This window comes from Monopterus albus, unplaced genomic scaffold (genome assembly GCF_001952655.1).
Source record: "Monopterus albus unplaced genomic scaffold, M_albus_1.0 scaffold51.1, whole genome shotgun sequence".
In the NCBI taxonomy this organism is placed as follows: Eukaryota; Metazoa; Chordata; class Actinopteri; order Synbranchiformes; family Synbranchidae; genus Monopterus; species Monopterus albus.
In genome coordinates, this window is record NW_018127931.1 from 716,697 (window position 1) to 732,787 (window position 16,091).

Here is a 16,091-nt window from a genome sequence, read left to right on the forward strand (position 1 = left end):
CTGCACAGCAGTAGAGAGGGACGTTCATTTCAGTAAAAAGAAGTTGGTCTTTTCCCCACTCTTTGGTGTTGCTGCTTCTCTTCTTCTACTACATCTAGAGATAAAGCTCATTTTATTATTATTACAGTATTCTCTTTAATTTGCCTCTTTTATTCTCTTATTCTTTACTTTCCTAACTCATAATTCTTTGGGTTTCACCGTGACCCTTTTACAGAATAAACTGATCCCTGATTATGTTCATGAGTGGATACAGAGAGGCAATTTTCCTCTCAACATAACAGACCAATAAATCAGTAGTGTTGTTTAGGTGAAGTTATTCTCTCATTTTAGAAATTGACACTTATGTTACCTACTAGGCAGCACGGTAGCGCAGTGGTTAGCGCTGTTGCCTCACAGCGAAAAGGTCCCGGGTTCGGGCCCCATCTGGGACCCTTTCTGTGTGGAGTTTGCATGTTCTCCCCATGCTTGCCCGGGTTCTCTCTAACTAACAGTAAAGACTAAGATTATGTGAAGCAGAAACCACCTGATGCTTGCTGCCACCTGTACATAAACTGAATGCAGCGCCAACTTATGCATATCATATTTTTTTAACAAATATAGATTTGCACGACATGCCCCATTTTGTTGAAATTGTAATTAGTCAGAAAACAAAACTTCTGAGGACCTGATTATGTAGTTTCTGTGATTGTATAACCCTCACACCATGTATCCCCTCCCTTTGTCTCCAGGTATATGTTGGGTCTGTCAGTGTTTCCTGCATTGCTCCAGTTCATTGGATTCCTGTTCCTGCCAGAGAGCCCTCGCTGGTTAATCCAATGCGGGTTGACTCAGAAGGCCCGCCGCGTGCTCAGTCAGATCCGTGGCAACCAGAATATCGACGACGAGTATGACGGCATCAAGAACAGCATTGAGGAGGAGGAGAAGGACAGTGGAGGAGGTGAGAGGGTGGGAAGGGAAGGAAGGGTTCAGGGGGGTTGGCAGGAAGGCAAGAGAGGCAAAAAGCTTCTTGTATTAATCTTAACATTAAAAAAAAATTGTAATATCTTGATTAGAACACTGTCTACACAGCTGGTTGTTGGCTGTTGTCATCTATTGTTTGTTTCAATTGGATATCAGTTTAGCATGCAGGCAAGACACATAGTGTGTTAGAAAACTACAAGCACTAAAGTAAGATTCATCAAGTTTTCAGTCTTTGCTGATGTCTCTAGTCATTGGTGGTAACAGAGAATGCTGCTTTCTTACAGTCACTGTAGAAGAGCAAGTTGTGCATTTGTTTACAGTGCAGCTCAGCATCTTTGTGTTGTTTTAACAGAGATGTTAGTCAATAATAATCACAGCTGTAATCTGATTTCATGCTGCATATGATACAAGTAACACAATAGCAGGGCATAGTAAAGTTGGTTACCTTGCTGAGAGGTTGGAGGTGTGCAGCTTTTTATCGAGTTTAGAGACCCAGTACTTTGTACACTGAAGTTGCTGTGATCAATATTACACCATTTCAGCTGTCATTCAGCACTGTAGATATCTCAGGTAGAAAAGTAGCCAAACAGACAGCAAAGGAAATTAATGTGAGGGAGCAGAAAGAAATTACTTTCTTCTTTATGGTGAATATTAATGTGAGTTGCTGCTGTGTGATAGGAAGCTGCCAGTGTGGGCAGACAGTATTGAATGAGGTTGTCAGAATGACAGCCGATTGAGGTAATTAGCTAACATTGCTGCTTCTTTACCACCAGTCATGGCAATCATGAAAGTTTCCCATTTCTCCAGCTATGTGTTGTACATTCTTCTCTGAATCTGAAAATCTTTGACCTACCTCTAATCTGTTTTTGGTTGTTGTTCAAATGGTCTAAAAAAGCACACTCTAAAAGACAAGCGCATGCAGACACAAGTGATCACATATAGTATTTGCTTACACTTTATGGTACTCTGCCATCTGTTTATGCTCATGTTTGTGCAAAATAGTGTTGTGGAAAAAACTTTGCTCAGAGAGAAGGGTTAAGATTTGAGATCCTTTTATTAAAAGCAAAAGATCCAGAGTTGGTTCATCAACAAAACTGAAGAAAATTGCGCAATTACAGTAATGACCACACCCTGTTGACAGTGATTGTCCACTCATTACCATACATGGACCTTTTTCTGTCTTTATGATTCTGTTAACAACCCTATCTACTTTTTTCTACCCCTGTGTGTGTATGTGTTGCAAAAGAAGTGTTGTGTGTTGTCAAGACCAATGGGTCAATGTCAGAAACTCTTTGGACTCAAAGGCAGGACTCAGACTCCAGAGACTGTTTAAAGGTGTTTAATAGTAACAAAGGAAGCAATACAGGATAGATACACAGGTGACTGGTGATCTGGAGTTGATGAAGACAGGGGCAGAGATGGAGTTGGGCTGGTCTGGCTGAGCAGGAAATGAGTCTGGCTTACTAGGCAGGAGTTAAGCAGGGCAGATGTAGGGTTGTATGGGCAGAGTAGGAAATGAGCTGGCAGAGATGGTGTTGAGCAGGATGAGCTGAGCTGGAGTAGCGTAGCTGGTAAAGATGTGTCAAGCAGGAGAAAACAGAAAGGAACAAACCTGGAACACAGGTGAAGAACAGGGAAACCTGACAGAGCTTACTCTATGAGGTGAGCCAAGGTCGGCCGATGCAAGTGCGGCAAAGTTGCAGAACAGACTGGCAGAAGGTAGAACACCAGGCTCCATTTAAATACTCTGAGTCCTGGTGGAAATTGGCAACAGCTGCGCCAATCCTACTCCACCACTCCTAGGCAGCTCGACCCAGATCACCCAGAAGGAATAGAGAGATAGAAACCAGGAAGCAATCTGACATGTGTGTCTGGTTTCCATTCATCTTTACCCAATTGTAATGTGTGTGTGTTTCAAAGTATCATGTGCGATCAAAGATGTGTGTCTCAACTTTCTAATCAAACATGTTTTTGTAACTAGATGTTCTTAGACTCTGGACAGATCCCCCAAAAGTCATGATGACCTGCAATATCCTGTTCCTGGATGGTACTCGCTTCGCTGTTAAATGAAATTCATTAGGCATATACTGTACTTCCCTTCTCAAATAGTGAATAGACACACAATATTAGGTAGAATATACAACAACATATGATATAGCACAATGTCTATATGTATACTACATATTTTCTTTATAATCAGCATAAATGTTAACTGTTGTATATAGATATGTATGTGTAAAACCAAACCTCTATTGCTATAGATGTGTTAACCACTCTCTCCTCCTTCCATCCAGCATATTACTCACTTGCCAAGAAAGAAGCCACCTGCTTCTTAAAGACATACAATCTCCAACTCAGGAATTAACTGTCATATAGATACAATTTCCACTGCAGAATACTCCTCAAACCATAATGTCTTCATGATTAATATAAAGATACATATGTCATGATATTGTGAATATGCAAGAATGCATGTTTTTACACTTAAACCCACAAAAGAGATATTATGCACCTTCACAAACACACAGAGAGAGCATATGGTGCCATGATTGCTGCATTGATGTGATGTGAACTTAAATCCAATTCATAAAACTGCCTTTATGTTACTTTCACTTTTTGCAACCTCATTGCTTTTTCTGGAACTCTTCTTTCAGAATCCTATTCATTTTTTTTGCCCAGGAGGTAGAGTGGGTCATTGGCGGTTTGATCCCGGCTTCTCCAGTCCTTTGCATCAGTTTGTGAATGCTTGTGTACGCAAATGGGTGAATAGACAAATAGTTTAAAGCACTTTGAGTGCACTTCACTGCACAGAAGAGCACTGTACAAGTCCATTTATTTGTTTATAGGGACAATGCACACTGATGAGCATTACTGTAAATGTGGCGATGAGTTTTCAATTATTATCACTTGGCCAAATGATATTAACCATATAAATACAAATAGGAAACAACATGTAAAAGATGAGAAGGCAGGAAAAACAAAATCTAAAGAAACAGCACACATAGTAGGAAACATTTGGAGAGTAATGTTCCAAAACGAAAAACGCAAGAGCTGGAAATAAAGTGAACAACTTGACTGTGTTCAACTTTGTCATAAGCTGCATATGGATAAATAGCTTACTACCTACAGTAATAACCAAATTCTCTTTGGCCTTTTTCCAAAGCCAGGCATTTTTTTGTTACGTTACATTTGAGATAGCTCATCCATGCAGTAGCCAGGTCCTGGATAATTGTTTTGTCCTCATCTCAAAAGCTTTTTCTTGTGTACATTAAAAAGTGAAACATGACTCTAAGCAAGCATTGTGAAGTTTGATGGTACTCTGAAAACGTCTTAGAGTTTTGGAAGGGAAAACAAACAGAGAATCAATTAACAGGAGGAGAGAAAATGTGAGCAAAAGACTGAAAAAGCAGTAAAAGACAGAAAGGAGAAGGAGAGGAGAGGACACTGGATTCATCCTGCAACAAATCAACCCTGGAAACAGAGAACAAAATGTCTGTGGAAGGAGTGGCATCCTCAGGTCCAGTGGTCATTCTCATACTTTCCCAAAGAATCACACACTGATATACTGTATGAAAGCATACACTTACACTGACAACGTGTACTACTTGTGGGACTCATTGTATGTCCAGCAGTTTCATTTTCAGTTTCCCATCCTCATCACTGAGACACAGCAGACACTACAGGCTCTCTCACTGCCTGCTTGTTATCTTCTAGCTGGTTAACATTTGGATTCAATGTGAAATATGAGTAATACACTCAGTTTCCAGACCTGGAACTTGGGAATATTGGTTTGCTTGAGTTTGTTCCAAATCTTTGCTTTCTGTAATTCCAATTAGTGTGGCAGAATAATAAACAACAGATCTGGTTTTTATGTACAAGCATTGCTCACTTGAGTTTGGATAGAATGATAATGATGCTGCAGCAGCTGAAGGATTGAAATGTCAGCATGCCCATGGTACATTAATTGGAAACGTACTAACTGAGATTGTAATGAGAGTGACTTTATACTGAAATCTCTCACAAGCCACTTTCCAGTAATACTGCACTTTAGACTCAGTAGCTGCTTCTTCTTCGTGTCCATAAAATATCTTGTACACTCTGCAGTTTAATTGTCACGTGTCAGTGCTGCATGATTACCTAGAATGACATCAGATTCATTTTGGTCGTGATCTGGCATTGAAATTTGGAACTCAGCTGATCACAGCCACTTTGATGAGCATCTCATAATCTCAGCGTATTTCATTATTGTGGCAGTTGTCTATATATTTTTGTTTTGATTAAGACTAATAACCCTGACCCACATTAAAACTATCAAGGGCAACATGCAAGACCTTTGAACAAAAGCACTAAGATGGGTAGTACCAACTACTGTGTAGTACATACAGTACGCATGCACCTTTCAAAGTAATGTGTATATATAAATAAACAACTGTCAATAAACAACCATGAGCATGAATTGGGCCAAATGTTTCTGTCTGAACCTGGCCCATGCCAAAGAATGTGGCGTCTAGTCACGACAAGCTTATATCTAATGTCCAAACATGACCTGAGCCTAACGCAGTTGAGTTTGTACGGTGTTTTTCCCCTTATCATTAAATGAAGCAGACATATTAGTGCTCCAGTTGTCTAACCTAACCTATGTGTACAGGCCTGACCTGGACCTGAATATAATTTCTAAATTTCTCTCTGTTGAGGTCCTGTCGAGCTTGGTTCGTGTAACCACATTCTATCTTTTACCGTAAAACAAAAACAATGTTTGGACTTACTCGTATGTAGAATTTTTAGACCTTGATTTCCTTTTAATAACATCATCTCATGTATGTTTAGATTGTTTGAAAGCTCAGAATCAATCATCACTTATAGAGTCATCTTGTCATATTATAGATGCATCACTGTATGTAATTAAAAGGATATTTTAGGATCTTTTGACCTGTTTGATTCTTGACATGCTGTTTCTAGAGCAGCTAACTGCAACCTTGGCCAACATTTTAGAGTTTAGAATAGTATGAAAGACATTTTCACACAGTTTTACTCAGCCTACTCTGCAAAACTCTTGTAGTCTGAGATTAGCATAAGGAAGCTTTCAAAACTTTGACCAGATCTAATTTAGAAAGGGGTTTAGCAGAAATGGTAGACACTACATGACACAATATTATTTGACCTTTTAACTTTACTTCCACCTCTCTGTAAAACTAAAAAACAATATTGCTCATGTCTCCTCTCATTCCAAACTCAGTGTAGTTCTTTTCTTGTCTGTATGTTCAAGGACTTTTCTTTGCCTATTGTAGCACCAGTGGGTAATAAGCAGCCCTAGGTTTGGTGTTTGTGTGGTTCTGTGTGGTGTCAAGGTCCTTCATAGCTAAATCCAAGTGGTGTGACCACCATCTGTGCCACATCATTTCATTGTTACACCACCAGTACATCTGCAATTTATATGCTTGCTTTTAGGGCTGACATACAACCTGGAGAAAAGCTGTCACCTAGCAACCAGACAGGCAGATGGAAAGGACAGCGAGATTAAAGAAAATTAACAGAAAAACATCCCTTTCTCCCAGGTTTATAACTAACAGTTACTACATCTCCTGATTGGCTCCTTTACCTCATTAGAATTTTTGGTTGGCTATGTTGCAGCTTGAGCAGTGGCACAGTCCAATTTCCCACATGTCCTCTGTCAAAAGATTCATTTTAAACTGTAGTGAGCTTGTTTTAATATTAGTGGATTAGTAATTTGCACTGGACAAAACCAACTGTTCAGTGTGAGTAGCAGTGTTATGTGTTGTGACCATGGAGGAACACAGATTTAAATACTCTATGTAGGGTGAGTTAATATTGTTTGATAAAAGTGAACAGTGGATTTTATAACCATCTTAGGGTCTCACTTCCCCCAAACTAATCACTTGACAGGGCCAAGTGATTGTCTCCAACACAATAAATTCAATGTGATTTTCACATGCGGTGTGGTTAGTAAACTTTAAAGGTTACAAGGGAATGTGCTTCAGTCCTCAAACCCCATAATTAACATTTTTTGTCTAAGAGATCTGGTCCTTTATGTTATGGTTTGTCCCCCTCACCAGGAGGGTGAGGGAGAACTGAGGTTGGACTCAAGATGGCTGACCCAGGTGCTAATACAAAAAAGGAGGTTTAATGGAACAAAAACACAAAGTAACAACATAACATAGGCAATAAATAATACTAAACCAGAGTAGGACAGAAACGGCTGAAACCAGGAGAGCAGCGGGATGTGGACAGACAGGTGGAAAGAAAACAAAAGAAAGCCACGCACAGGAACTGTCAGCGTGGAAAACAAATAACGAAACGGTGAAAACACAAAAGACCAACATGAAAGAAGAAATCCACAGCACAGTCACTGTCAGCGTGGAAATCTAAAACACGTATATACATACCACGAAAAAAGGGCTGTTGCGGGGTATGCACGTTACAGTCGTCAGTGTAAGTAATGTAATGTAATGTAATGTAATGTACGTTAAGTCACGTACTTTGGGTAATGCTCCGGCAATAGCGGAGCGTCTGCCAGAGGTATAAATAAGGAGGAAGTCAATCAGCGGGATGCACCCCAGCTGTGTGCACCGACAAACGAATCACTAATTATGAATGCAACACAGCTGAGGTGCGAATCCCGCAGGTCGAGAGAACTGAGGAGAGAAAGGCGGAAGAGAGGCAGGTCGAGAGAACAGAGGAGAGAAAGGTGGAAGAGAGAACAGAGGAGAAAAGGGTGGAAGAGAGGCAGCGGCCGCTGAGCGGCCCTGACACTTTAGTTTGAAATACTCCACCCTTGGCCCCTCTAACTTGTGGTCAGTGGCTCTACTCATGATTGGAGCAAAGATGTGGGTGTTTACCTGAAGCCTTGTAGTGTGTGAGTGTGTGTGTGTTCTCACCTGGAGAAGCAAAGTCACACCATGCCCCATTGCTGCTGACATGTCAGTAACCATGGAAACAACACTGCTCAATTCCCTTTTTCCTCTCACCTAAGACATAACACTTAGGGTAGAGTGTTCAGTCTTCTCATCCTCCCTTTCTCATGCATCCAAACATACATACACACACACTTAACATGAATTTCCAAAAGTGTCAACACATGGCTGTCATCACCTCCTGCCAGAGCCTATTACTATCCTATTTAATGTACATTTTATATGCAAACATATCTCAAACATGCATGTGTTGACATTTGCTCAGTAGAAAGTAAAATCTGCTCAGCAGGAGTATAACCTTTAAAACCAAATCACAGAATGCCTCTCATGTTGCTGAGTAAAACTGAACTTTTCATATTATTCTGGATATGATTTATTCATACTAATAATCAAATCCAAGACAATCCAGCCAGTGCTTCCTGTAAATATAACTATAAAACATAAGGTTATGGCAGTCTTTGTATTCTCTGACTAAATTGTACTCAAGAAAATTAGGTTCCCCAGTGATATGTGGGTTTCCTTTAGTTCCCTGTTGTGTTCAAAGCTGATTATTACCACTAGCGTATATTGTACCTGTGACTGATTTGTTGTATTTTGGAGATTTAAATGTCAGAGTTCTGTAGAATTAAGAATAACAACTGTGTACTTTAGCTTATGAACCAGACTTAAAGCTGTGATGAGTATGTGTTGTTAGCCCAAAGTCAATGAGCTCTGATTATTGTATTTTCAGGAGGAGGAACAGGAGGAAAGCATGGGGGGAGGAAAAGGAGAGGAAGGGCGGAGTGGTTGAAGACAAGGACAAGCAATATTGTGGCAATATTGCAAACCAATTCTGCCACTCATTATATTGCTATTCTTCATGAGTAACTTTGAAGCGCACTGCAGCAAATACATTGATTTCTTTAGAAAGTGTGTTTATAACAATTCTTGTTCCAGGCAACACTGAACAGATGTAACTTTGGGAAAACAAAGGGCATGTATAGACACTGAGTGATGGAGGCAACATCGAACAATAGATTGCAGTACACATAACTACAGTGACATGACATTTCTGTAACAAAGAGATGCAGAGGGTATTAGCAAAGTAATAAAAGTTAAAGGAAAAGTGAATAAAAGTTAAAGTATATCTACATTTTGTTTAGGGGATTGGAGCATTCATCAGACTTAAGTTTGTTTCCTGTGTAAGTGATGCAGATTTAGAGGTGGCTGTGAAAGGACTGTAGTATGGTACTTGAATTTATTAACGGAAGCTACTGTATAATCAACTTGGATTCTGGACCTTTGGACATTATAATAGAATCCAACAGTAACCCATGTCCTGACTGCAAGGGGATGACCTCTGCTGTTTGCTGTGTTTGGTTCAACAACTAGAAGTCAAAATGAAATGAAAACCACAACTGTGTGACCACTTAACAAGAATACTGTACATAGGCCTTCATACACTGCATGAAATGAGAATTCAGTTTATTTGTGTGGTGCCTTCAAAGTCAGTGTGCTTGTCTAAATGTGGAGAGGTGGTGTTGAAGCCTCCTCTGACCTAAACCCAGCTTCTAAAAGTTTTTTGGTGGGATTGACCCGTCAGAGATTTTCAGTTATTTCTGCTTGATCAGTAAGTTTTTTTTTCATTCTCATTTACTGTAATTTCAAAACATATCTGAAGAGCTTGGCAGAACATGGTGCAGCATAGCAAATTGTAGGTGTCATGATTTGGTTCCGCTGCTTCCTGTCCGGCTTTTATTTTGACGTTACTTCCTGTTTTTGTTTCACCTTAATTTCTGTCTTTTTGCGTTCTTCATCACTCACATTGGTTTCACCTGTTTCGTTATTGTTTGCACCTCTATTTAGGCAGCGTCCTCCCACCAGGACGCTGCCAGATTGTTCTAGGCCCCAGCTCTGACTCTCCAGCTTTCCTTCGGTTTTGGTATCTTGTGTTTCTGACCTGGACTGTTACCTTGGTATATTCGTTTCTGCTTTGCCCTCTTGTCTCGGACTGCCACAGTGTATGATATCGGACTTCCCTCTGGACTACGTATTTTGGATCACCTCTGTTGGATGTGTTTGCTGGCTCTGACCTCGGACTGTTAAGGACATGTGAGTTTTGTGTTTTCACCGTGTCTTGTATGGTTTTCTTTTGTTCAACGTTAGTTCTCTTAATAAAGAGACGGTTTTGTTTTACACTTCCTCGTCTGGGCATGTAATTGAGTTCACCTAACACTTTTCGGCCGCATTACGCGCGCCGTTTCTGACAGTAGGAGAGCATAGTGGAGCAGAGTAAGGGAGTGCTGGGTTGATGGAGTGGATTGATTTGGAGTATTATGGTAGTGCTACCTTTACATAGTGTAGCTTTAACTGTAGCCTATTGTCTGTAGGGTACAGCACAACAAGAAACACAATTAAAACAGACAAAAAGATGGATTACAGATGCAGCCACTCAGACTTGCAAGACAAGGCTTTCAACTGCCGTGCAGTTCCCATGAGCCTTCCAGAAGCACCCCTTCTCTTGTCGCCTAATAAGGCATGTCTAGATTCCACAGTAAACATGCCTATTAAAGAGCTAATCCTTGATTTGCATGGTGTCACCAATTGATGGCACTTTGTTCTCAAAAACACATAAATCAGAGGGTGACTGCCTGAAGTACTGCATTCACACTGCATAGTTGTGTTTTTGTTAATGCAACAGTTTATACAAAAGAATTGTCTGACCATCATCCTTATCATACAGGTACTGCACCAGATAATTACCTGTTACACTGGGTTTCACATTTCTAGTCAAAGATCTATTAAACATGATTAACATTCTTACATTCCATAAAAAATAATTAATAAAATATGCTAGAAGAAGATAACTTCTTTGTGAACATTCATTTGAAAGCTGATATATCACACAGCTGCTGTCATTACCCCACAGTTATATGGACTTTGTAAAATGATACTCAGTACAGCTCCATTAAAACACAAAGGGCAGAATGAGTGTTTAATGACCAGGTATAACTACAATGTCTTATCGTAAAGATTATTATTTCATAGCCTACTTGTTCAGTCACAGAAGCAAGTGATGAGAGCAGCGAAGGCATAAAATGCAACGTTGTCTTTCAAGTGGCTTGATTTCAACTCCACCTTGAATTTGGCTCTGGTTTCAGTTTTTCTCTCTCTTAACCAAGAACTGAGTGTCATGTGCTGAAAGATCTGATATTTTGGTGGAAAAAAATACATTGGCTGGGAATGTTTTACTGATAATGTAATACCAACAAAGCAAAAGAGACATAGTAACCATAGGTGTAGTGCTGCCAGAATGCACTGGAACGACACTCCACCACTTTTTTCCCCCTCCAAGACAGGAAAAAGAATAGGACTACTGGCATAAACTGGTTGAAATACATACAGTACATTCGCTTGAAGATCCAATCATCAGTAAAATGCATGTCTTGCAAACTGGAATGCTCTAAGTTGTTATAATAAAATTTAAGGTGTGGTGCTTGATTCACAACGTTGACTCAAACAGTGCGCACTCCAATGTACAATTGGCACCCATGAATGTTTGTGTGTTTTATTCAGTCACATATATGATGATGTGGATGGTTCACAGCGACACAGTTTAATCTCTGTTTTCAGTTTTTTTTTGTGTGCAAAAACTCTGACAAACTAATCCATGTGTATTACTGGCTACTGCCTTCTCATGAACCAACGTGTGCTTTTGGTGGGGGGTGGAGTCATGCTTGTACTGGAGCCGGTGCATGGGATGCTTAGGCTGAGAACTGGTGGACTGCACGCTCTGCTCTTATTACAGGGACAGTACCTGCTTGTGAACTAAAAACGGATACATAACAAGCTAGTAGTGTAATGTAACAAACACGCCAAAGGAAGAATGCTACCACGTGTGCGTACACAAAAACACACACACACACACTAAAGCTGCGCTGCACAGATGTTGTTACACAGATCAAGCAGATAAACCTGTGGAGGAACAAGAGCAGAAAAACTGAAGCAATGAAATAAAAGATATCTGAGGAGTGTGTCCTCAATATATATAGTATAAACTATAGCCTCAGTATAAACTAGCCTACCCTACATTTCTTTCAAACACAATGCAAAAAATTGCTTGCTCAAAAGAGAGAGGCTGCAGATCTGAACAGGCTATGGAGGTTGGAGGTGTATTTTGAATACATACTGGTATAACTTAGCCTAACATTTTAAATAGACTATACCCTTCCCAAGTACTGTTAATCCCACTTGCTAGTATCCCACTAGCACCAAGTTCACAAATTATATGAAGCAGTAATAAAAACAATAAAACTAGCTAGTATTATGGTGAACAAATGTGATTTAAAAGGTAAATGTGTAAATAATATTCAGGTGAGTATTTATGTTGCCGTTTTAAATAACATGGAGATGTTGGACAGCAGCTTCTCCCTGCCTGCCACACAGCACTGAATCTAGCATACTCCCTAGCCCCGGAAACTAAACGTTAGTCACATGACTGGTCTTGTGGTGTGCCTGCAACAACCTGGAGCTGAACACAATGGAGATGACAGTAGACTTCACCCCCACCTCAGATCCAGCAGCTGCTCCCCCAACAATCACTACCCTTTCCTCCAGCCCCCCACCTCCAACGATCTGTGAAAAGGATGTGCATGGCCTCTTTAAAAAACAAAGGATCAGAAAGTCACAGATGGTGTGACCCCCTCCTGCCTGAAAGTGTGTGCTGATCAGCTGGCCCCCATCTTCACACTTAACGGGTGACTGGAGCTGTGTGAAGTCCCCTTCTGCTTCAAACACTCCACCATCATTCCAGTCCCCAAGAAAAACTCCATCAGTGGGCTACTGCTCAATGTCAAACACTTTTGACATCAATTTAGCACACTGTCACTGCACCACATAAGACATCTTGGTAGACAAACAGTCAGTAATCAAGAAAAATAGGTACATTGTTTAAAAACGAATACAACTCCATTTAGAGCTATAAAAGCAGAGAATGTTCAGACAATTTTAAAATACACTTTGTACCATAATCACAATATTATTTGAGCTTTAGGGAATTAAAGTAGTTTTAAATAGAGCCTGTTTTATATTTTATTTTTTCATATCAGTTTTAACACAATTGTTTTTCTCAGTTTAAGCATGGTCCAAAGCAATCTTCTGTCTATCCTGATTTTCTGTTTGACTCATAGTTTTAAACCATCTGTTTCCAGGCAATTGAATGGTACACTGTGTTCAGTATCAAAAAAAGGACTCTATTTATGTTTCTGATTCATTTCCAAGTTATTCATTTTATGTCATTATAATGACTAATTATTCATACAGTATGGCCACACAGGCACAAACACGTTGCACGCTCACCTAATAGATGTCTGAGGGAGTTTTGGCATTTATCTCCATCACTGTTATGGTTGAGCCCCTCACCGAGGGGGGTGAGAGAGTGGAAATGAGGACTCAAGGTGCAAACTCAGGTGCAAGTGCTGAACTATTTTTATTGAGAACAAAAACAAAGTCACTGAGTATATGTATAGTCCAAAACCAGGGTAGAGTGGAGGCTGAGGAGACCAGGATGGGCAGGTGAGTAGACAGGAGAACGGCACCGGGTGAGATGACAGGAGGGACACAGGAACCAGAAGACAGGGCAGGTGTAGCGTTCGCTGTAGCGCTCGCCGTCAGGTACCTGCTGCTGGAAAAAAAATCACCTTCAGGCACTCAAGGCAGGGGAACACTTGCCGTCAGGTAAACAGAGAAAACACTCGCCATCAGGCAAACTGAGTTGATCGCCAACGGGTGTGGCTGCATCTTAACATAAAAACTTCATCTCACCGTAAATGCCACCATTATCATCACAGTCATTACATCACCGTATCTGTGTCAGTCCGTGACAATGATCTGGCGATGAAGGAGCATCTGCCAGCGCTTTATGTGCCTCAGCTGTGCACTACAACAGGGAGTGAATCAACAGGTGAATGCGACTCAGCTGTGTCACTGAGCCCGCGAGACGAGAGAGCAGGGGAGAGAAAGGAGAAGAGAGACAGGTCGCCCGAGTGGACCTGACAGTCACAGTCCTAATTATCCTACTAATCATTAATAATTCGGGGTATTTGAACATTTTATGAAACACCACTGCTGCTCTGGATCTGTTTAAATACAGGAGGAAATTATAATGAGACCAGAGCTTCATACGGATGAAAACATGTTTGGAGTCACTGAAGAACCTTAAATTTAAGCATACATTTAAATTTATAGAAATATAAAATTAACTCAATGTAAATTACCATCACAGTCATTAAAAATTACACCTGCACATAAAACATTTGAGGCAGCTAATTTGATAGTGTCATGATTCGGTTCCACTGCTTCCTGTCTGGCTTTTATTTTGACACTATTTCCTGTTTTGTTTCACCTTAGTTCTGGTCTTTTCTTTACGTTCATCACTCACATTAGTTTCACCTGCTTCGTTATCATGTGCACCTGTTTTCATCTCTATTTAGGCAGCGTCCTCCCATGAGGACGCTGCCAGATTGTTCTAGACCCCAGCTCAGACTTTCCAGCGTTATATTCGGTTTTTGGTATTTGTGTTTCGGACTCGGACTGTTTTTTGGATTACCCTGTATTGCCTTGCCCTCTTATCTCGGACTGCTCATGTGTATCGGCTTATCGGACTTTCCCCTCGGACTACGCACTTTGGATTCCCCTGGATGTACGTGTTTGCTGGCTCTGACCTGGGACCGATACCGACCGTGAGTTTTTGTGTTTGCACCGTGTGTTGTATGGTTTTTGTTTAGTTTTAGTTCTCTTAATAAAGAGACGGTTTTTGTTTAAACACTTCCTCGTCTGGCCATTTAATAGAGTTCACAAAAACACTTTTCGGCCGCAGTACGCGCGCCGTTTCTGACAGATTCAACTGGCTTCAAAGTTCATCTGCCATCTAAGCATCACTATTTCCTGATGTAAGATGGGTTCATAACTATGCTGTCAAATAACACTTCATTTAATCTAAAACATGCCAGAGACATTGTCTTCTCTGCTAATCTATTTTTCAATATATACAGTAACTTTTCTGCTCTGGTGCTTTTCATTCCTTCTTGTTCCACCTGTCGTGCTTGAGTGTTAGCAAACCCAAATGGCCTCACTGACAAATATGTTCACAGGTGTAATATGAACAAATATTCTGATATAAAACTAGTGGAAATGGCACATTTCTGACTGTGCTGCCATCACTTTGAACAACAGTCAGTTTATGACAGGGCTTGTAGGATGGAGTGCAGGGAAATGAAACAAATGTCCCAACTGGGAAATTATCATGGAGGCTGCATTAGCAGAGGATGCCAAGCAAGGCAAGCTGCTTCTAATGAGAGCAAAGAGGGGAGATGAGGGAATTATCCTTCTCTTTACTTCAGTGACTGGTTTCTATCTCTGTCTGCTTTGTTCTTGTGTGTCCAAACACAAAAGTGTGAATGCATTCAGCTCTAGATTCAAGTTATCCAATATTTTATTACTGTTACAAATTAAGAATTCACTATCAGCTGCAGAATTTCATTGCTCTTCAAAGTATTAGTAGGCACCTGAAAGTGTTCACAGTTCAAAAAAATCAATACACTTAATACATACTGAGTAGCATGGAGATACAGTAGTTTTCATCAGCAGAATGAATAGGTAAGCTAAAAGGTTCAGAGAAGAGTTAGAGGAATGCCAAACAGTTTACAGATCAGACAGTTAATAGTATAAGCCAAGTTGCTGATGATGCTTTTGGTAAATGAATTTTTCACAAAAAAAAAAAAAATTGCATGAAGATTGTAAACTACTGTAGCCAAATAATGAAGACAAAAGTTTGGATGCAATTGTATTGCAGCAAGGAACAAACTACAATATCAAGAGGAAATTAAAGGCTTAAAAATTGTTATATTTTGGTAAATATTTGCATTCACTTTCTTGCCAAGAGTTAGGTGAGCAGATTAAAACCATTCTCAATACACCATTCACTACTAGCAAAGAAATAGCCACACAAGAACACAAGCTGTTATGGTCCATTCATTCATCTTCCATACCGCTCAGTCCCAAACGGGGTCACGAGGGGGCTGGAGCAAATCCCTGCCAGCAGTCGGGCGAAGGCGGGGTACACCCTGGACAGGTCGCCAGTCCATCGCAGGGCTGCTATTATGGTTTTATTATATTAAACTAAACAAATAAGAATTAATTTTAATTTGTCAGCTTTACTGG

The 16,091-nt window shown here is 40.3% G+C and overlaps 1 protein-coding gene across 1 annotated transcript in view; it reads left to right on the forward strand.

Annotated features, from left to right (window-relative positions):
- Positions 1-16,091, forward strand: part of LOC109960998 (proton myo-inositol cotransporter-like) — a 142,426-nt gene that overhangs the window by 20,714 nt on the left and 105,621 nt on the right. The window contains exon 4 of the mRNA XM_020601523.1: positions 729-937. Within this exon, the coding sequence (XP_020457179.1) occupies positions 729-937 (209 nt within the window). The remainder of the gene's footprint in view (positions 1-728; positions 938-16,091) is intronic.